The sequence below is a fragment of the Caloenas nicobarica genome, chromosome 3 (genome assembly GCF_036013445.1).
Source record: "Caloenas nicobarica isolate bCalNic1 chromosome 3, bCalNic1.hap1, whole genome shotgun sequence".
NCBI classification, from domain to species: domain Eukaryota; kingdom Metazoa; phylum Chordata; class Aves; order Columbiformes; family Columbidae; genus Caloenas; species Caloenas nicobarica.
The window spans coordinates 61,884,723-61,907,431 of record NC_088247.1 but is presented as its reverse complement, the minus strand read 5'-3'; the positions used below and the strand labels follow the sequence as shown (position 1 = coordinate 61,907,431).

At 41.5% G+C, this 22,709-nt stretch overlaps 1 protein-coding gene across 4 annotated transcripts in view; it reads right to left on the bottom strand.

The window, feature by feature from the left end:
- Positions 1-6,853: 6,853 nt before the first annotated feature.
- The window catches only part of ARFGEF3 (ARFGEF family member 3), a 91,564-nt gene continuing 75,708 nt past the window's right edge, over positions 6,854-22,709 (bottom strand). For 2 of the 4 annotated variants that reach the window (XM_065630860.1, XM_065630862.1), the window contains 7 exons: positions 22,464-22,640; positions 21,769-21,883; positions 21,026-21,128; positions 20,288-20,419; positions 18,506-18,636; positions 13,769-14,990; positions 6,854-13,019 (listed from right to left, as the gene is read on the bottom strand). In XM_065630860.1, the coding sequence (XP_065486932.1) occupies positions 12,828-13,019; positions 13,769-14,990; positions 18,506-18,636; positions 20,288-20,419; positions 21,026-21,128; positions 21,769-21,883; positions 22,464-22,640 (2,072 nt within the window). In that variant the 3' untranslated portion in view covers positions 6,854-12,827. Of the gene's footprint in view, positions 13,020-13,768; positions 14,991-17,319; positions 17,427-18,505; positions 18,637-20,287; positions 20,420-21,025; positions 21,129-21,768; positions 21,884-22,463; positions 22,641-22,709 lie in introns of those variants that run through there. The other 2 variants (XM_065630861.1, XM_065630863.1) reach the window with 2 other exon arrangements.

Sequence of the window (22,709 nt, the reverse complement as noted above, 5' to 3'; positions counted from 1 at the left end):
TGTGGTGTTGTGTGTTTGTTTTTTTTTTTTTTTAATTCTGTCAGTCTAGGTTTAATCCCCTTCATATACAGTTGGTCATCCTTACCCTGTTGTGTGTGGGTTTTTTTTTTTTACTACTCTTTTGTCATTGCTTTAAGGCCAAGCACAGCTCCAGAGCAGGAGAACTGTAGGTATAAACATGGTCTCTTACAGGTTAATGTCTCTAATTCCAGGTTTAGAGAAGCCCTTGTATCTTTCCTGTCATTAATCAGTGAATCTTCGTTTGTTCAAGAAGGACAGGGAACTGCTGGAGAGAGTCCAGCGCAGGGCCACAAAGATGATTAAGGGAGTGGAGCATCTGCATCTCCCTTATGAGGAAAGGCTGAGAGAGCTGGGTCTCTTTAGCTTGGAGGAGAGGAGGCTGAGGGGTGACCTCATTAATGTTTATAAATATATAAAGGGTGGGTGTGACGAGGATGGAGCCAGGCTCTTCTCGGTGACAACCAACAGTAAGACAAGGGGTAATGAGTTCAAGCTGGAACACAAGAGGTTCCACTTAAATTTGAGAAGAAACTTCTTCTCAGTGAGGGTGACGGAACACCGGAACAGGCTGCCCAGGGGGGTTGTGGATTCTCCTTCTCTGGAGACATTCAAAACCCGCCTGGACGCCTTCCTGTGTAACCTCACCTAGGTGTTCCTGCTCTGGCAGGGGGATTGGACTAGATGACCTTTTGAGGTCCCTTCCAATCCCTAACATTCTGTGATTCTGTGTGATTCTGTTATTGTTAAAGTGCTTGAAACATTTGAAAGCCTGAGGAAATACAGCTTTTGAAAATCCATGCTCTGAAACATACTTAGCTGTAACAGTAAGAATGAGTTGAAAATTATTTGTATAAACTAAACCAACTGATGTAGTAGGTAAGCTTGTAGCGGGTTCCAATTGCCTGTATACATGTGAGGATGAGCAGTGTGACAAACTGGACCAAAGACATGGTAGTGGTGGCCCTTCAGGCTCTGTAGACGGAAGGTTAAAGGTTGGGTACTGCTCGGTCCTCGAGCGGCCTCTTGGAGATCCAACAGAGAAACTGCAAGGAGAAAGCTGTGGTGCGCTGGAGGACAAGCTCAGGTACCGGCCTCTCAGACGAGTCAGGCAGGTTATTTGCTCACCATGGGTGGCTTCCTGGCAGCTGCATCCCTGCGAGAACAGGGGCTGTAAATCGGGAGATGCTTGTTCAGCATTGTGCTCCGCTGTCAAGGAAAGGCCCTTCTTCAGGACAAGGGAGAAAATTGTTCCCATCTGTAGACTTCTAAATCTGTATGAAACTCCTTGAATTGCAGTGTGCATTATTTAACAGAGCATCATCTGAGAGGCTTTGGGCAATTTTGTGCTGTTTTAATTTAGGTGAACTGGAACATCCCTTTGCTTGAAATAAAACACGTTTTGTGTTGTTTTAATTTAGGTGAACTGGAACACCCCTTTGCTTGAAATAACACGTTTTGTGTACTGTTGCAATTCAGAGTTCACATCTTGAAGCTGAGTCCCCTGTTGTGAATCTGGAGATTTCTATTTCCAGTTTATGGGCAAGATGCACAGCTTCCTGCAACCTGTAAAATAAAGTTTGCTATAGAAATGAAATACATTTTCCAATGCAGGGGATGTAAACATGTTTCAGAATTGACCAGTGCAAGGCTGTAAGGATAAGAGGGTAAAGGCACTGCCACAGTATCCTTGGGCTGGGTTGATGGGAGCGTAGAGAGGTGTGAGTAAAAGTGTGCTACGGGATTGGAAATGAAAGGCCCTTGGTATTAAAAAAAGTAAAGCACCATGCAAGACCCTCAAGAGGAAACCACAGACACAGAGGAAAAGGCTTGAAGTGGCTTCTTGAAACAAGAGACTTATCCAGGCAGCCGCGTGTGGCATTGAAAACAGGAGACAGTGAAAGAAATGTGTTGTCTGAGGGATGTGTGAATGATTGAAGGGGAATAATTACATGCTAGAAATAGCTGGACAGTGTAGCTGCTGAGAACCATTCTTTCATGTGCACAGTCGGTCATGTCCTGAATTCAGGAGACTTTATTGTCATTTGAGACAGTATTGAGAAAATACCCACTGCAGCGACCTCAAGGGGGAAGAGAGTGCCCGGGGTGCGTTCTGTTTCAGCCGGCAGTGCCTGCACTGATGCTGCTGTGCAAAATGTTGTTCCTGTGTGACACCCCAGTGCTGCTCCATGGGAACACTGGTACAGTGGGGAAGCCTTGGGTCCAGGCTGATTACACGTTGATTTTCTTTTTAAAGAGCAACTAGATTTTGCTTGGGGCAGTGACGTACAAACACGATCAGCTGTGAAACAGAACAGCTGAGGCAATTATTCAATTTGATGTCTGCTGCAAGATGGGGATCCTCTCATCCCACTTCCAGGCGTAGCCTCATACCCTCAAGGTCAAGTGACGGGGGGTGTCATGGCAGGAGGAACCAGGTGGCTGCTGTGGGGCATTGGAGCCTGCCTAGGTGAGCAGTTAAGTGGTCCCAGGTTGTAGAGGCAGTGCTACTTATTATTAGGGGTTTTTTTTCCTAACCGTATTTGGCTCCAAACATTGCTTTTTCTGTGTGTAGGATGATGCTCTGTTGAAAGGGATGCTGGCAGCCTGGCTTGGTTCAATGGCTCAGGCTCTAGAAGAGAGAGTAAAAGTGATATAGTTTGGCACTTGTGTCCTGCCCTGGGCTCATCTTTTTCATGCTGGTTTTGTTTTTTTTTTCAGCAATCACTGCAGATCTGTGCTGTTGTCTAGGATGGCACAGTTTACCCTATGCCCCTCACTATCCCTGGGGGACACTAAATGGTGGTCACCCTTCTTGTCCTACCCTCAGTACAGCTCTGCCTAAAAAATTCTGTGGCAGGCTGTTCATTCCATCCCTCTTGCTGCTCTTGTTCCCCTGAAATGCTAAAGGAGATTTGATTGAAAACTTGTAAGAAAAGAATATTAGCAAGCTAGATTTAACCTTCGCTTTTTTATTTTTTCCTTTTTTTTTTTTTTTTTTTCATGGTTGGTTTTGCAAACTAATAATCTTTATTCTCTTGGGCTTGGGGCTGGTCAGAAGAGCCTGCACTGAGATATTCAATTATTTAGCATCCTTTTAAAAGAAAAGGCAAGAGAGATGTAAGATCTGCTCTGATGACCATCCCTGCAGCTGAGACTTTAAAAGAATATTTTTATCAGGGTGCTTGTTCTTGTGGTGCAACCATTGCAATTCTACCCAGGAAACAATTCCCATGTTTTCTCAAGGGAAGATTAATTGGTTTTGCAGGGAAGCGTTTCAAACCAGCCAAGAGTCTTGCCACTTTCCTCTCCTTACATGAGTTACTACAAAACCATTTTTCACTTTCTCATTATGTTTGACATTCTTGTTTCCCAAGCTTTAAGATGTGTCTGTTTCTGACCTCCTGGGCATACTTACTTAACGGGATAGATATGTGTAGCATCTTATCCAGTTTTATTTTGATTTGTTCCTCTCCCCATAATATCTGGCACAAAGGAGAACTTCATTTGAAGTACAAAGCAGTCTGACAGGAATGTAATGTAGCACTCAAAAACATAGTAAATAATTCAGAAATGCCACGCAGGAAAAGTATTTTAAATTATTTTAATCTTAAGTAATTTTGTTCGACTGTGGTGGCAAATTAGATCTCCTGAGAAGTGGTCACATTTCCTCGGAGCTGGCAAACCAGAAGTATTGTCTCTACTTTATGGATACAGATCTCCTGGGAAATACAGTGTAGAAAAGGTGCAATTCTCTTGTAAAAACAAAACAACCAAACCAAATTTAATGCCATGGATTTCTGTCAGGAGTCTGAAAATTGCACATGCAGCCTGACTAATGTGTGGTGTGTTGTTTTTGGTGTGTGATTTTTTTTTAATTATTTTTTTAAATTTTTTTGGTGGTGGTTGTTGTTGCAAGTCTCTTTTTTTCCCTTCATTATAAGTCTAGGGCCTAATTGACCCAATGCTTGCTTCTAACTTGCTTTGATTTATTTGGGATTCTGTTGGGTTTTGAAACCTGGATTCTGAGTGCACTGTTCTAGGACATTGTGTCAGGCATTTGGATAAAGAGGTCAAGCCGTGTTTGTTTACGGTGATATTAGATGTTAAGAGGTTTATCCTGATGCTCGCTGCTTTGCCAAAAGCTCAGAAATCAGAGCTCACCCTGTGTTTCATGTGGCTCAGCAGACAGAACCCAAGCCTGGTTCTACCTGTTCTTTCTACTTCTGTCACAGACTCACTCAGTGGATTAAAAAAGTTTTCCCAGTCTGCAAAATCAAGAAACATCTTTCTTGGAGAGAGCATGCTTCCAGCAGGATTACTGAAAATATTGTCCCATGATTGCCATGCTGATACTTCTGGGTGTTTCGGTGTACAGATGTACCTGCGCAGCCCTCTTGTGCATTAGCTGTTGCAATCAAAGCACGTTTCCCTTCCCTTTAGTCTTGTACCTGAAGTGTCTGCTTGGATTGCATTCCTATTATCCCTCCCATAAACTGTCTTTACTATTACTTTTTTCTCTCTGTCTTGCCAGATCTGCCTGTATCCCACAGACCTAAAGCCCTGGAATAAACAAGAGGCCAGGGCATGTGCTGTAGATATTTTGGGCCCTCTTGATGTCAAGGACAAATTTTTTACTTGCTCAGTTTGTTTTAATCCCATATGCAATGATACTCATGGCACTGGGCACTCTTGGCACCATGTCAAAAAATAACAATTAGGAAAGATGTCTGACTTGCTATGAGGGGAGCTTTTTAACTTCTGTTATAGTTGACCACAGATGAATACAGTGTAGCCACATTGTGAAAAATCATCAGTTCTGAAATCTTGTTTGTTATAAAGAAACGTTTGTTGTGAACAAATGTTCGTTGTAAAAAACAAATGTATATCATGGAGGGAGATCAGGGTAACTCCATGCATGTATCTTTGGTGCTTCTTGTCATGGCAGGGGAAGGAAGAGGTTTCCAAAGCTGTTGAGAGAATGTGTGGCTTTGCATGGTTTGGTGGGTGGTGTTCCTCCTCTGATCCTCCTGGGAGGGTGAATGTCTTTTAGGAAACTCTAGAGGGACTTTTGAGAGCTGATCTGCCTGCGTCTGAAAGTCAGCCTCTCAAAATTGAACCATGGTCACTTTCTTCTGGTAAATATGTTTTGGTAACAACTCCTATGGGGAGTTTTCATCACTGATCAATTAAAAAACCCAGAAGCCATCTGTTAAGTTTTGGCTACAAAGCAATGTATTCAACGGCTGCTCAAGTGTCTACAAAGAAAGTTCACCACTTCCACCTATTTCTCTCACAGCAGTGGTAGCAGAAGCTGCACTAGTCTGACCCCACCGTTAAGTGAGAAGGCAGTGGGGAATTTGTACATGTGAAGAGTTAGAGAAATAGTGGAATAGTACTTTCTGTATTTACCCAGTTGCTGTTTTACATTAATGAATGCTGGTTAGGAGGAAATGAAAGTCCTTCTAATGGGATTTAAATAAGACGAGCAGCAGAAGGTAGTTTCCTGGAATGGAATTAGATCTGACTGTTGGGATTTAACACACCCTCTTTCACCAGAAGTGCTGCAAGATTATTAAAGCATCACAACCTCATTTAGTTGCTTTGTAATCTGCTCTAGTGCATTTCTCTTAACCTTTATGGTGGTGAGGTGGTTGTGTAACAGATGCTGAAAGCCAGACCTTGTGTTGCTTTGGTGCATGGGAAGGAACCCATGCCCAGAGATCCCAGCTGGGAATCCCCGCTGCAGCATTTTCACTCTTGAGGTGGTGTGGAAAGGTTACTCTGTGCTGCTGTCCTGTTGCTGACGCACTCCTGCTTTCGGGGAGCCCCATGACCATTCTCTTGGCAGGGTACTGGTCAAACCTTTCTTCTTCTGCACCTAAATTTTGGTTGCATATGGAAGTGTGTGTGGCTGCTGTGAAGAAGTTGTTTACTGTTTTCCTTAAATGTTTCCATTAAGTTATTTTTTCTCTGCAACAGGAGTGATCATTGATCCAACTTTAATCAAAAGAGGGATTTAGGTGGCAGGGGAGAGTCCTTGCCTAGCTTTTCAGAGGGATGAAGCTGCTTGCATGCACCTGTAGATTTGGAACACTTTCTGGGTGCTGGCTAAACTGAGTGGGGCAGGGAAACACAGCGGGCGGATGCCTGGCTGAAAAACCCAACAAAAGTTTGGCTGTGACAGTGCTCTGAAGAGCCCTGTGGTGGCCGCCTGTCCCCGGTGGTGTTCACAAGCAGCGGCTGCCACGCTGAGGGGCTGGGGCACAGGTCAGCCTGGATTCCAGTGGCAGGAAGGCGGTGCACTTTGGTGCACGGCTGGAAGTTTCCTCTGTTGCTGTGTTGCTGAAGTTACCTTTTAGGACAGTTTTCAGTTATCTCTGTAACTGAAAGTAGGTGCCTTTTCTGCCATTCTTTTTCCTCCATCTCTAGTGACATCAAAGCCAAAAGTATTTTCCTCATTGTAATGTTTTAATGGGGACAGAAATGCTTCACCTGTTTAGACACTTCACAGTTCTACAGAGTGTCTACTTGTGCCGTTAGTTGTCTCAGTAGCTTCATCCTCCTTCTCCCCAAATCTGGCCCAGACTCTGCTTAGTCAATGCTGTAGGGCTCATTTGTTAATGCATTTACATCTCAGCTCCCACTGAAAAAAAAACCCCAGCAGTTCAATGTGGCGAAATTCCCCAGGTCATCTGTGAAAACTGCAGTCCCTGCTGGTCCGTACCAAGTATTTCAAGCCCCTTCTCAGTTCTGCTCCTTTGCTTCATCAGTAAGTGTAAAATAACCATCTTCAGACAAAACCAAAGCACAATTTATTTTGCGTTTGCCTCTTTATTCTACAACACAAGCAACATAAATAGTTTATAATTTTTGTTTTAAAATATTTCCATTTCAGAATTCAGTCAGAATAAAATATACACAAAATACAATTTGCAAGCCAGCTTACAGTGACTGCCTGACCACTGGACACCCAAGGACCAAACAAAGCTAGCAGTACAACAGGACGTGGCAGACACAGGGAGGTGTTTTTTCTAGAGAAGAGCAGAAGGGTAGAGGGAGGAAAAATGGATGAGACCAGGGAATTGCAGCTCGGTATGAACTCAGTAGAAGGTAAAGCCAGTGTAAGCACTTGCTTGACAAGGTGATTTACAGTCTCTCTTAAAAAGTATTAATGGCTCCTCCTGAATATACAGCTAGAGAGATGAAGTCCTGGGAATGATGTTTTATGGGAAAATGCTTCCTATGGCAGCCATCATCATGGAAATAAAATTTGATTTTTTTTCATTTTTCAATAGGAAAGTATTAGGTCTTTGGCAAAACGGAGTGTCCACTCCCTTTGGCTTGCTTTCAGTTTTCAGTTCTGGTTGAAGGGCCCATGGAAGTATGTTTACAGTCTCACAAATAATGACAAAAAAAAGGGGTGAGGGAGAGAAAGTGAGGGGAACAGAAAGAAGGTGCTCGCTGCTGTCATTGCATACTTTTCAATCTCTCGCTCCCATCTACTCAGCAAGCAGCGCACGGTACAGGGCTCTGTCATCACGGTGCTCTGCCCTGCCTGGCTGTTGTCCCTTTGGTATCGAATCCTGCTTTGCTCTGCAGAGCAGGGGGCTCAGGTGCCACAGCCTGCTTGTGCAGGTGATATTTGTCCCGTGCTTGAGCCCATGTACCTGTGCCTCTCCACTAGCTCAGCTCTCTTGTTTCAGCTCGTTCTTGTGGAAGCTTTGGCACTGCCCTGCAGCCCAGGTGAACTAAATGCACGGACAGGAAATAGGGCCCTGGTGCTCCACAGCGTTTGGATGAAATTTATGGAAAAGTGGGACACTGGGTAAAAGAATTGAAAATAGATCCTGTTGCCATGTTTCCTAACAAAAAAATACCCTCCATAAACTCAGTTCCCTGGTTCAATGTGGTGGTGGAGACTATGCAACCCTCAACTTGTGTATCTGCCAAAAATAAAGAGGATTTGAGGGATCTGGTCCCATAGGTGAGCTCAATTTTTGCATTAATCCAGGATCATAGAGTGTAACTCCATCAATATCCACGGAATTAGGGCATTTCTTCTTCCCTCTGCTTTTAGTTCTTAGCTTGGAGACCTCTGAGCACTAAGTGAAAAAGACTGATGAATACTTACGCCACGCGCTTTTATATTTTCTTTTTACATAGCCAGCCCCGCCATGCGTGGCCAAAGCTGTTCATTTAGTATGATACAGTTAGTGTCATGTATAAAGTATATGTTCTGAAGGGGATTAGAGGAAACAACAGAAAGAGGAGCTACGACTTCTTCTTTGCAGCCATACGATTTCCTGAAGTCCCAGATGTGTTGCTGGTGAGGGCTGCTAAGGGACCCTGATGTTGTACCCCTACAGGAGATCTCAAAAAGGGAGGTTCAGAGAAGAGAGGTCTCTAGCTGCCAGATGCTGTTATCTACATTGCATAAAATCCAACAGTTGTGCTTCTGTGCTATGGTAACTTGGTCCTCTTATACTAAAAAGAAAATAAGTTTGTTTTTTTTTTAATTGATGGTATTGCATCATTTCTTCAAACAATTGTAGAATGATCTGAAATGGAAAAAAAAACCTAACTCTATTTTGTGTCATATGCCATGATTAGCACTATACATAGATCTTCCATGAAATGACTATAACTACAGTAATGAGTAAACAGCTTGATTAATCGTAAACGTATCAGAACACCCTCACAAAAACAGGGGCAAGGGAAGAAAGTACTTAACTTTTTTTTTTTTGTGAATGAAAAATTATTTATCACTGAGTTATGGCATTTCTAAAATGGATTATAAAGCTGACAATAGCCAACCCACACTCTAAATTTCTGAATAAGTTACTACACCAAAGGGCTAGGTAGAAATAAATTACTTTGGCTTGCTGTGATCAGCCTCTTACATGTTAAAACTGGATCTGTGCAAAAGTGAAGGTTCTAGTTTTGAGGCACTGGGATGTGTGGGAATATGTGCTGGTTCCTGTAGATGTTTTTCACGCGGGAGGTGCATTGAGGGTGACATCAGAAACTGTACAGGGCTTTCCCTTTACTGAGAAATTGTGAACCTGCATGTAGGGATTGAAGGATTGAGTCCTGAGCATTAAAGATATGCAGGTATGTAACTCGCATTGATTTCCACAGTTTGGGCACTCTGATCGTGGGTCTGAGCTGTGGGGAGAGGCACAAAGTGCAGGCAGCACAGGGAGCGGGACCTCTCTGCTTGCTAACATGTTTGCCACTCGGTTTCACTTTGGTGCTGCATCGAGCTCTGCAGTGCGGACATCAACACACAGATGCTACTATATCAAATGCAGATGGAGATTACATATGGTAACACAAGGTATTTAGAGGTGGGGGTTGTACCTTTGGCAGGTGAGGATTTGTCAGTGAATTTTACAGGAAGGTTTAGGTTTCAAACAAAACTTTAAACTCAAATTCAAAGGCAAAGTACCTTACAGGTCATGGGTGTAAATGCTGCTTGGTGTTGACATGAGCCAGCTATTGTCCAGAATTATTATTATTATTTTTTTTTTAACCTGCAATGACGCAAAAGCTGTGTTGCCCGTGCTTGGAGTTTTACAGGGAAAGTTTTGCCCAGGTCTGTGTAAATCTTTTCCTAATAATTCTTTCTGGATGCTAAACTAAGTCAGTTATTCTCAAGTGAGCGTTCATCCTTAAGAGAATATAAAATCTGTATCTTAACAGCTTAAAGACATGAAAGCATTTTAACCAAGAGACAGTGGTGGGAATTCTGTGGCTGCTGAATGCTCAGAAAACACCGCTATGGGGAAGGCACCAGAACAACTATGCTAACCATTGCTGATGTGACACAAATATTCACAGAACATGATAAACATACTACTAATGTGGATATTGCTCTGTAAATATGCAGAATGCTCAGAGTATGGTAGTGACAGGAGCTAAAGGAATCTATACAGAAATACATAAATAGTCTCTCATTTCTGCATATATTCACACTACAGGATAAAGTGCAAACATATACAATGGCCTGAAACCATATCAATTGGGGTCACATCCTGCTCTTGTTATACAAGACAAGTAGCACTTCATTGATGGGTAGGCTGCTTTTTTTTCAGCTTTAAATATTTGCATGGTGATGAGCTGTTCCATGTGAGAAAAGGTAGTTGATGCTGGCCAACAGCAACTTACTCTGTTCATGGCTGCCTGCAAGATTTTAAGATGTTACTCATGAGTTCTTATGGAGTGGTGTTAATGTGCAGAGGCACTAAGGATGACAATGGGCACTTAGTGCATAATTTGGAGGGCAAAGTCTAAAACAGGGCAACAGCAATATAGAAAATTTACTCCTACTCATTTCCAGTATGGTACTTCTAGTGCAAAAAGTTGAAATGGTACTTTGGGTCAAGACGGTGGCTAATCAAATATCACTAGGCTGTGCTGTGTTCATGGGCTTCAGGGGGGTAGTAGGAGTGGTGGCATTGTCACTCCTAGAGCTTTTCTTTCTGTTTTACAGAAGGATCTTGGTATTACAACCAAGACACATACCCACCATATTTCTGGGATACTAGGCCCTCTTCTGGAGTCCTGAGTGGTTCTATTGTACTGCTATCAATTTTGCTCCTTCAACATAATTTAGGGATTTGCTTTAGTTTTAGACTAGCACAGCAAGGATCTGCATCCATCTGATGCATGTATAATGAAAAAGAGTTGGGGGTTTTGCATACAATTTATTATTCTGATTTCCATTGCTGCCTAATTAATGCACTGTTTTAAAAGCAGTTCTGTATAGATGCCCAATAAAAACTTTAACAAAAAATATAACCACCCTTTTACTCTACCTAAAGATGTGTAAGAAAGACACACCAACAGAAATCAAACCATGCCACTAATCTCCCATATACCAAAGGCCGATCTCACCTATCCCCAACCAAGTATTACAACTGTAGGGGGAAAAAATGACAGCTGATGAAATTGTTAAATTACTCCTTTATAAAGTCAAGGTAGGCAGCAAGAAAAGAGTTGGTTTTCAAGAATTTTTATGTCTGTGAAACAACAGAGCAAAGCAAGTTTTGAAAGAAAAGGAAACAGGGTGACCGATGCTATGGAAGGTTATGGGACAAATATTCCCTGCACAAGTCTAGCAGGTGACAAATGGGACAGAAGGGAAGAGGCAGGAGGATGGTGGCAGACTCTTTGTAAACACATTAGCTTGGGTGATGGCTGTTCAGTGAAGCCTCCTGGCTCCCTCTGTTTGCTTAGTTTTAAGATGCTAAAAGTTGTGCAAAATGCAGATCTGATATAAAGAGATGCCATTTTGAGGATGCTTTGGAGCAGGGGCTGAAGCTGTATATTTAGTTGGTGTGCACATTTCAAAAGCCTTGGGAGAACATCATTAAGGGGTCAGCCAAGATTAAAATCAGCTTATTTTCAACAAATTATTTTGCCTTCTAATCAACAAATTAGGTAGTATGGGAGTATGAGGTGGAATGTCCCAGGGGCTGTGATATAACTTGTGCAGCAAGGTAACCCTTTGCTGTGTCTACTGTGAACAGCATCACATATGTATTTGACAACCCGACAATTTGACAGTCCATCTTTCCCCTTCTCCCATCCCTTAGAAATACCAGCAAATTGTTGTAGTTGCTATCAGACGGCTGCACAGACGGGTTGTACCTCCGTGAGGATCTGTCTCCTATTTACATCAGCAGACAAGAAATGGGAGAGAAACAGGAAAGATCCCTTCCTTTCAGACTATTTTCCATCTCAATTCAGCTCATTGTGGAGTGATAGGCTAAGTTCATCATGGGTGAGAAGGGTGTTCCTGGCTACAGCTGCTCTATATAAGTGAACATGTAAGTTTCCAGTAAAAGCATAAGCTAAATTAGCTGTAGTGTTGCTTAAACTGGAACACTTTATCTCTACTATGTTTAGGTGAATGCTGGATATTGGCACATGCTGGTATTTGCTCTGTGGTGTGTCTTCCCCTCAGCTTCACTGGAAACAGCAAAACTTCCCTGTTGCCCTTAAGGGGAATTAGACATGTGGAAAAACCACCAGCTGAGGAGGCAGCCAGGGTAGTGTGGTAGAGAGGGCAGCTTGACTGTGCCATTTCTCTTCAAGCAATTCTCCACAAAAGCAACGAAAGGATGAATAGTCTGTGCTTGGTTCACCAGTTTTAGACCTGGGATGTTTTAATAGTCACTTCTTAGCTACCCCAAATGTGACCAGACTTCAAAGGCTCTTCTCAGAGCAAACTAAATTTCCACTTTCTCTAGTGAGTGAGGCATATAGTTACTACAATAATATCTTTTTGGCTTTCTTCTCTCATGCTAATTTCAGAAGGGAAGAAAGTTACCCTAAACAAGTGTCACCTTTTTACTTGTCCTGTAGCCCCACCTTTTTCCTGACTTTTATTTATTTTTTTTAAGTTACATAGGCTTAATGGCCTGGTTTGACATCCAGATGACAGTTGTGTTCACAGCTAACGGCAAGTGTGGAAGTTCAGCTGCGGTTTTATGTGGCTCCCACTATTGCAAATTTGAATTAAAAATGAAGGCTACTGAAATGTATCACCCCTTTACGTACTAGGCTGACTTACTGGCAGTTTCTGGTTTCTGGGGCCATTCCAGACCCCCCTGGACACACGCTTTGCCTCCTTTGCTAGTGTGAGTGAGGGACACACAGTCTCAAGCGTATAGAGGATATACATCAACAAGCTCATTGTTTCTTAATTTATCACCAACAAACAGGCAATTAATGAACCCCAAATACTTCTTTGCTGTATACCTTGGATATCGTCTCCCCTTTGCAACAGAGCACACCTCGGTTTAAACGATGATGTCGTACACTCGGCCCACTCTTCCCAGCCATTCCCGCACTGCCTGGCGGACGCGGATGTCCGTCACGTGGCAGGTCAGCTGGCTGATGCAGGGGAACACCGCTGGCTGCAGGGCTGTGAATGTTTGGTCCGGCAGGGCCTGAATCTGGTTGAGGACTGTCAGCACCATGTTGGTCCATGCCTACAAACAAATGGGATACAGGAAAAGACTCCTTAGAAGACCTTTCTAAATAGATCAGCCCATTGACTGAGGCAGAAAATAAGATATCTGGGGAGCTGCAGCCTCATGAGGGAACTGACTAATGCTAGAAGCTTCATTTCATGTTCACTGTGTCTTGCTAATTCATATGCAGTACTCTTAAGTCCTTATTTGACTTTATATTGCGGGTATCATGCTCACCCTTTTATTTCATCCTGCAGTGAACAAATACTTTCAAGTTTGGTGCTTTCACTGATTTGTTCACTTGGATGTGCAAGCAGCAAGTTTCTGTTTAGCAACAGAGCCCACTATTTCTGCTGTTGAATTAAGAAAGAAACCTTCTTAAGTACAAAAGCATTGTGACAAACAGGAGCACATTTTCAAAGGCCCTTAAGTGGGCGAGAGCCCTTAGCAGTAAGCAATGAGTTCATTGTAGGCTGTTAGTTCTTAGCACTAAGTGCAGCTTTGGCCCCCATCGCAGAAGCACTCTCGAAAGCTTGAGCAGTATATGCCTGATAACATGTCCACTGATATTCTTTGCTAGGACAGAATCAGGCTTTTATCAGCACCAGCTGCTGAAAGATTCAGTCCTCATCATCATGACTTCTTTATGTAATGACAACATTTAATGAAGAGATAATGATCATTATAATAAAAGCAATAGAAAAAATACTTATAGGTATCGTTTTAATTATTGCTATTATTATTAGCACTCTACAAATATGTCCTACCTGTATCTGGGCCTCGGCATCCCTAACAGATATATTCAGGGAACTGACTGTGGATCCCGAGCGTGGTCTCTTCTCTTGTCTCAGGATCTCTGGACCAGCACTGAATGAATGCCTCATTTGACCTTGATCTATAAGATGTTGTGGCCGCTGGAGTACGGGTGAGTCTGGCCCTCTTGAACCCAGGAGCTCCCCTTTCTTTTCCACTTTGACCTCTTTGGTGAAGGATGTCATGGCCTGTTGCTGCTTTCTTTTCTTGTATTCTGTCATGAGTTTGGAGATAGTTTTGTCAGTGGCTATGGTGTAGATCTTGTTGCCAGCACTCTCCCACCATTCTTTTTTCCTGGTTTGCTCTTTTTTCTCTGGTTTAGGACTTAGGGGTGGGGGTAGCAGCAACATTTCTCCTCGGGGTGTCAGGCTGTCCCCCAGCTGGTCCCTGATTTGACTCCGGTCATCTTCCGATGGAGTGTTCTTCCCAGATTGCCCTCCGGTCGATGGGGTGGAGGTTTCTGAGTGAAAGGATGGTAAAATGAAGAAAGGGTCACCTTTGAGCACCGGAGGCTCCTCTACATTATTCTCCAGGTCCAGATGCATCTGGATATAGTTGTTGCACAGTTCCATACAGAGCTTATGAAGCCGCTTGATTAGCCATCCCCAGTCTGCATTGCTGACAGGCTGTACACTCAGAGATGGTATTCGAGCCCTCCACTGTCTCTTCTCTTTCCCTCGTGGGGGACTGACCTGGGCAGTTTCTTCAAAAATATCTTCATCTTCTGAAGAACACTGCTGTGATGAGTCTGTGCTTCTCTCATCATCTTCAAAGAGGATCTTCTTCACTTGCTCTGCAGTGATGTTCTCCTGGTTTGTCAGGATTGCACAGACCAAGGCATGGAAGTAGATGTTGAAGCTCATTGCTGACTGGCGATATAAGTTGGCAGCTCCACTAATGCCAGACACTTTTTTCAGCAAACACTTCAACCCAGGTCTAGTGTCAAACTCTCTGGCTGTTCTGTAGGAGTCCAGCAGTAAGTCAAAGATGACAGCCAGGTTTTGCATGGAGATGTACCTGAGAAAACCAGCCAACTTGTTTTCTGGTACTTGTATTGTCATTTTCTCCTCCATGTTATAAGGGCCTTTCACAAATTCTTCCAGTAAGATGTCATATAAATTCTGGAGCAGTACTTGGTGAGACAGCAAGCTCACCACTATTGTCCTGAAAGGAATACTTGGTAAACCAAGCATGAGAAGGACAAAAATAAAATAAAATTAAAATAGTAGAATGTAGAAGTACAGGAATACTTCATATTTTAGAATCTAACATGGAAGATGCAAATGGAAGGCCCAGTTTTCAGAGCCTTGTTACAAAACAGTGCAGGAAGATAAAGTTTTCTAGAATGGTCTTTCAGCTACTCTTTCAAATATTTTCCAAGGATTGAAGACACTTAGATTGGTTAAGAAAAAAATAACTGCCCACAGCAAGCACACTAGTGGCACTTGTGCAGAGGTGGTATTAAAACAAAGCTCTCTTATAATTTTTGTCCTTTTGTCCAGAGATGTCTAACATTGGGGGATTAAATACTCTGTTTCAATTTCATGGCAGCTGAAGGTACTCTCAATATTTCAGCCTGCTATAACTGAGGAGTTTGTTAATATACGAGCTGTGCAGCACTTTTGCTATCCATCCCTGACACTATTTTCTATTGTAGTTGCTGAACTTTGGCTAAATTGAAATATGCTTAAAATTTCTCCACCACCAAGCTCTTCAGCCAAGCTTAACTTTGCCTTGACAAATTGAGGCCAAAGCTAGTTCACCCCTTGGTTTCCATTTCCACTAATGCCAGGAGTACTTCTTAAAAACAAAACACAAAGAGCCAACCAACCGATAAACAAACATCTACAGAAACATCAGCAGTGCAATGGAGCATGCAAAGAAGCTGAAGTCTTGCTGAAGGCACATTGCACTGTTTGCTCTTAAGACTTCAACTTGAACACTGAGAACCCAGCACAGACGTATCTGTTCCTAACCCTGTTTCTCACATGTAGTCCTGGGTGATTCTTGGCTGTGCTGCTGTGAGTTGTTCTAGATCTCACTGATTTTTGATTTGCACAGGGAACCAAGGAATGGCAAATTCCCCCAGCCATAGTTTTCAGGTAATTCACTAGTAAATAACATTGGGAGGCTTACAGGCCAGGGAGGCTAGGAAGAAGAGGTGGGATGAGACTGTTGTTTGGATTTAAAATTAAACACTCTGGAACCTGTATTAAGGCATTTAAAAAAAAGGCTCTGCGTAAGATTGCAATGGTGATGTTTTAAATGGTGCTGATGCTTTGGTACACATGGTAATACTTGTTTTGATTTAGGGAACTATGATGGGTCACATTTTAACTAGCACTGCTATCTAGTGAGGAAGAGATTTTTCAGTTTGCTTGCAATACTGCAGTTTTAGGTCTAAGTCAAAGTAAATATTCATGTAACATGAGAAGTTCAATTGTGGACCTTTAATTTTTTTTTTGCAAAAATTATTCTACTTTCATTAAACAACTTTAAAAAGTGTTTTCAAAATACCAAAACAAAAAGTCAGGTTTGAGAATGCAACACTTAAAAAAAAAGTCAAGAAAAACATGTGTTTTACTCCCAAAATTTTGCCTTATGTTAACTGACTTATAAAAGCACACAAATAGTCCTGACTACTATATGCTTGGCCATGTAGAAGCTATAGGTCAAACAGAATTGTGCTTCTAAGGTTAATTTACCTATGTCAGTTCACTTACCATGACACAGCTGCAGTGCTGATAGATCACTAAAATTTAATAGTCTTATTTTCTGACAGTGCTAAAATCTTGATGATTAATACACACATTGGAGCTCTTTATGGGGAAGTAGTTTTCCAGTGTAGAAATCATTAGAAGCTCTGACTCAGAAAAGCTCTTAAGAGCGTGTATAAAGTTAAATGAGTGCTTGCATTGATTTCAAGAGACTTATCCTGTTTCAAAAGCAGGATCACAATGCAGATCTGCTTTTCCTTGTAATAGCCAAAAATTGCCAAGGACAGTTTAAAGTACTGCTTAATTCCAAAAGAAAGTAGTACAGAAGTATAGGTGAAAGCACACAATACCAAAGCTGGTTAAGGATAGTATTTTCTTATTCTGCCCAAAGTTTTGAACTGAAATATGTTATTACTTTTTAAGAAGAAGAAAAGCTCCCTTACCCCAGCTTCCTGTGAAACGATGCAGCATTAAGGAAACAAAAGCAAAAAGGGAGAAGAGAAACCCCACTAAGGTTAAAATAAAACTTTTGAAAGGCCACAGTTACTAGCATGCAAGACTGGCATATTACTGCACTGCTGTAGCAAATAATATGAAAAACAGTGGCACAGTCAACTTTTGAGCTCTGTTTTGGTGAAAAATGAGCATTGCTGGAGTGACATTTGCCTATCAGCGTATACACTTTCTGCAGTTGTTTAGACAAAGTGCAGTGTGAGAGCATTGAGAGTTTGTGTTAATTGCAAGCTTGATTTACTTATTTGTTGCAAGACAAGCAAGACCCACGCTACCTTTACAACTGCAGCCTGTTAGATTGCATGGCCTTCTGTGCCATGAGAGGGGAGTCCTCCAGTCTTTTGCTTTGCATTCATTACAGCAAGAAGAATGATCTGCAAACCTTTGGAAAAAGCAGATATTTTCCCACCATGAAGGAAGGGTTTAGACTGTGATCTCAACCTCTCTTCATCTGCGCAGGGCCCTGTTCTCTTAAGGTGGGGCAACAGAACACCTGCTCCTGGGGGAAACATCTGCACACTTGTGTACGAATAAGGAGATCCTGCAGGGTCTTTCTTCCTGTCCATCCAAAGAAGGACCATCACATTCTGGCTCCTTGTTGCAAGCAATAGTTTAGCTTTGAATAAGAATGACTGAAGCAGATTTGGTATCTAGTAAAAGACAATTTCATGCCATGTATTACGTACCTTGCAATACAAACACAAACCCTGAATGCAGAATTCTAATTCTTGGCCCTACTGATGTTACAGCAGTTGCTTAAACAACTGAGTGCAAGCAAAAAGAAACATTCTTTGACAGGATCAGATTGTCATGCAAATGCATGAGTTTCTGAGGTGGTAACACAAAAAAGGACTTCCACAAAAATAAAGTGCTAAGCAAACACAATATTCCCTAGATCAGTATGTTGACAGTTTCACAGCTTTGGATGTGGTCTCTGATTTATACTGCTCCAGTTTACCCATTAACTTTTTCTACCTTCTTAATCCAGTAATACTGAATTTAAAAGACAATTAGTGAAGCAGACATAATTTCTAGGTATTATTACAAACATAAAAGTACTTCCAAAGCTTTCTTCAAACAGGTATTTTTAACTCTTCTTCTTAAAGAAATTAATCTCAATATTGGAAATATTTTCCCAGTATTTCCTATGAGAATTCTTTCCTTAATTTAATCTGCATTTCCTCTACTTGAAGGCTTTGTGTGACCTTCAGGCATTTATAACCTATCAATTTTTACTATCTATTAGAAGTGTTTTCCTTATTTAGCTTTCTGCCTGCTCACCAGTGTAAGACTGTCTCCTGTGTCACAAAACCTAATTTTTATTGGATTGGTGTATTTCATTTTTTTGGTGAGGCCTATGGAGAGGCATGGGTTGTCAGGCTCTGTTCACATCTCCGCCAGCCTAACAGTATTTTTATCTGGCTTTTAATGACACAGTGTTTTCCTGAGAAGATATTTTACCTTCTCTGGGTATGCCCATTTGGTTTCTTATCTGGTGGCAGGTCAATGATGAGCACGCACGACTGGGCATGTTCAAACCCTTCCTTGTTGCTAGGGGTCTTTGGGGAGCACTGAGTCTCCAGCATGAAGACCTAGAAAACAACAAGTTACATGAAACAATCAGTTTAGTTGGGTTCTTGGCGAGCCTGAGAGTAGGATTTCCTGCACCGTGAAAGATCTGTTATGATAACTTATTTTATAGTGATGGAGAGAATGGAAAGTATCCCCCCAGGCAGACCTTACCTGGAACACGCTGCTTTGGTAAAACAGCCTCAGAGCTGTGGGCTGCCTCCAGACACCCAGCACTGCACAGGGCAAAGGACAGACATCTTTCTTCTTTGAACTCACGCAAGGCAGAATACCAAACATCAAAACAAGCTTTCTGCTGTCTGTATACTACTATCAGAAAATATCACGTATGGTGGAGACAAGACCTGTTTACAGTTAGCCTGTAGTACCTAGAAAGGTTGGTGGTTGGATTATTTTCAACCATGACGATACAACAGACACCTAACTTGCAATTATTTGGGTGGGAAATGAAACAACTCCAAGTTGCTGTAGCTTAGTAGTTGTGTCAAATCCTCCCTGAGGAGAACTTGGGGAGTGCCACTCACAGAATCTATAAGAAAAGTATAAATGCCACATTCCCTGCTTTCTTGAGTTCTCTGCCTTTAAAACGTAAACATTTTTTTCTATCCAAACAGTCTGCCACTGACACATTACTTGTGATCACAAGTCCTGGTTTGTGGGTCTCAGATTTTCAAGCAGCATCAGGGTATGATTAATCAAGTCAGAATTTGACACCAAGCATCTGTTGGCTCTTTTAATCCAGCTGCTTTCCCAGGCTAAAACTGTCATACAGTATTTACAGTTTTAAGGTACCTTGCAGGTCATTAGGTTCAGTCTGCTGTATTTCAAGGAACCTGTTTCATATAACCACTTTCATAACATGAACAACCTCTATTGCAGTCGAAAGAACCCCGAGAAGGTTGTCTCCAAGCTTGCTCTGCTGATTAGGAGCTAGTGGTGAGTTTTAAATAATTTGTTAAATGTCAGCATTATCATCTGGTTCTCAGTAACTCTTCTTTTCAGCAATATATACCCAGGTATTTATAGAGGAAAAATCTGCATTCCTCTTCAAATTCTGCTTTGATATGTTGAACAAATCTCGTTTTTGTTTCATATCACAGTCTCTGTTCTAGTGCATTTTTTGACCTTTAAAATTATCATTCTTTAACAGAGTAATTAAAAATGTATACGATATTCTGGGTGAGAATTCATAGTGCCACTACTATTTCCTTTTCTCTACCAGAAACATTTCCGTTGATGTTTGCTAGAGCTGCCTTTTTTAAAGTTACATTACACAATAGGCTCATCATCAGTCTGCCTCAGGTACCTACAGATCTTCCCCCATGCCCTCATGTTAGGCATTCCTAGTTCCTACTTACAGGGGGACAGTTTTAAGGTGTGGTTGTGGTTTTGGGTTTTTTTTTGGTGTTTTCTTTGGGGTTTTTTTTGGTGGTGTTGTTTTTTGGTTTGTTTTTTTTTTCCTTCTCCCCCCCCACTCTAGTTTTTATTACTTTTTTCTCAATACTACTGTTAGACAAATAAATGTCAGTCTGGTGATGAGGAAGTCTTTTCCCATAGGGTTTGTGAGGAAGATGTTCGTAAAGATGTACTTTCATAAAGAAAATCCCCAAGTTTAAAAGGTTTTCTGACTTCCCCTGAAACATCAGTCAGTACCTGTTGTGCCATTGCTCTGATTCTCCAGTATTCAGCTTCAGCACTTGGCGAGAGGGAGGGGGCTGCCACTTTCACTTCACAGGCATCTCCACTAAAGCTTTCAGAACCACTGTGGAAATAGCCCAACAGGTTCTATAGAGAGACACAACATCAGACTTTCACTGTGCGTTAAATAAAGTCAGTGAGCGCAGCGTTGTCCAGCCTGTTCATGTGCAATACAAGATTCAGAGTGATCTGTCCCATTACCATCAGCCAGTCACCTGCTATTTAGCATTTGATGTATCTAATGCAAGGGCACTACAAATTCTTATGTAGTCTGGTCAGTGACGAGGATTTTTTTGTTACAAGAAAGATAGTGAGTTGAGAAATAATCTATGTGCAGCATGCGGCTACAGGATCAAGTAATCAACTTTGTCTTCTGTCCAGTCTTAGCCAATCCAGAGGAAGAAACAGATCAAAAGATTAAGTTTTCACCTACTAAACTCTTCTGATTTCATACTGGCAGGGCAATTTAAAATACGTCTGGATTATTAGTGACTAGTGCTGTCTGCACATGTTTAGAAAAGCTGATTTAAATCTGCATTGCTGATCCAACACCTTTCATTGTGAGTGAATTGACAAAATAACAAAAGCTACCACATAATCCTTACGCTTCTGCCAAGGAAGCAACCTGCCAAAAGTTACTGAGTCTATAACTGCTGTGATTACATTTTGTCTGTCAGCAAAAAGGCAGTTTACCTTTACTGGCTCCAGAGTGGCAGAGAACGCATCCTGCAAGGCACAACATGCAAGCCTCCACATCTCTTCAGTGAAAACAGGCCCTGCTGTCACTAACACATACCTGCGAGGACATGGGAAAATGTTACCACGTTCAGGATGGAACTAGACAATTGTTACTTGTAATGGGAGAAGTTTCAAAACAGAATAAAAGGCCTACTCAGTAGCGAGCTAACGATACCCAGTCTCCTCAGTTGTTACCCTGACCTATTTTTGTAATTATAGTGTAGTTTTGACATTTTTTTCCCCTTTGCTTTTCCTGGCTAAGTAGTCATCTTGCCAGTACAAGAACCACACATTGTGTAAGTATATAATGCAGTGCTTATTTTGATTATGACTCTAATAACCTGACAACTGTGAAAGATATCAATTACCTCTAAAGACCTGGGAATTCCAACAGAAAGACCCTTGATTATTTTTCCTAAGGGTTAATTATTGACTAACTACATATAAGTAATGCACAAGTGCTTTTTATGGGAATGATACACATAACAATGCGTAAAATAACAGGTTCTGAAGCAGACAAGAAACAGCAAGAAAAGTTTAGTAAGTCTAAAATTCAATATTCAAATAACAAGAGATAGATATATTGTAGACTTCTTTTGAGATGTTAGCCAACTGAATCAGTTCACAAGTTCTTTGAAGACATAAAGACTTTTTTTTTTTTTTTTAAATATGCTAACAGAATGAATAGACTGTGTTACCTGATACAAGAGCAGCCAACTCTGGAAATAATTTCTGTTGGTTCTGCTACACAGGCTACCAGCAACTTGAAAAGATCTTTCAGCATAGTATTGATCATATTTTCATAACCAATATCTATAGGGAAAAGACACAGACTGATTTTAACATCGTTGCCTTTTCATTATAATTAGAGATAAACAGTGTTGCTACACTTACTGCTCTTCAGAAACTTTGCAAAGCCAAATCTTTTTATGCAGCTATCACTAGAGTTATATTTTGAAACACGCACCACATCAAGCTGAAATAAGAACAGTCCTTTGGATGTTAACAATATAAAATGTCTGGGCTTAAGTGGTACTGGAGAAATTCTGTTAGATCCCGTTTCCGAATATTCTAGTTCTTTACGATCAAAGTCTTAGCATATTCTTTTGGAAAGTATAATATAAACTGTGATGATTTAATTGTGAAGATAGCCCTGCTCTGAGCAGAGGCTGGACTAAATAACTTCCATAGGTTCCTTACAAGTTATTTTTTTCCATAATCCTAAACCCTCTAAATAAAGGAAAAAAAACCCCATACAAACAGAAATTTTCAGCCCTCTTCCTCTTATTTTATGCTTCAGTAACCAAAAAAGCAATGAAACCATCTCCCCAAGTAGCTATTAAGTAACATGCCACTGATGACTGTCAGTAGATGTGACAGTGCAATGACATACCTGAGTGTATGAAATTTTGAATGTGCTCCACGACGAGTTCACAGGAAAGGCCAATGGCATGCTTGAAATTAGCAGATGCCACATCCCAGTAAGAATGGTCACCATGGCTGCGATGGAGCCAAAGAGACATCGTGGGAAGAAGAAGATGTACAACTGCATAAATGCCAAATCCCGGGCCTTAAAATAAACACAGTGATGGTTGTATGTTTTTGCTTACAAAGCCTATGTGCACAGTAAATTTGCTAA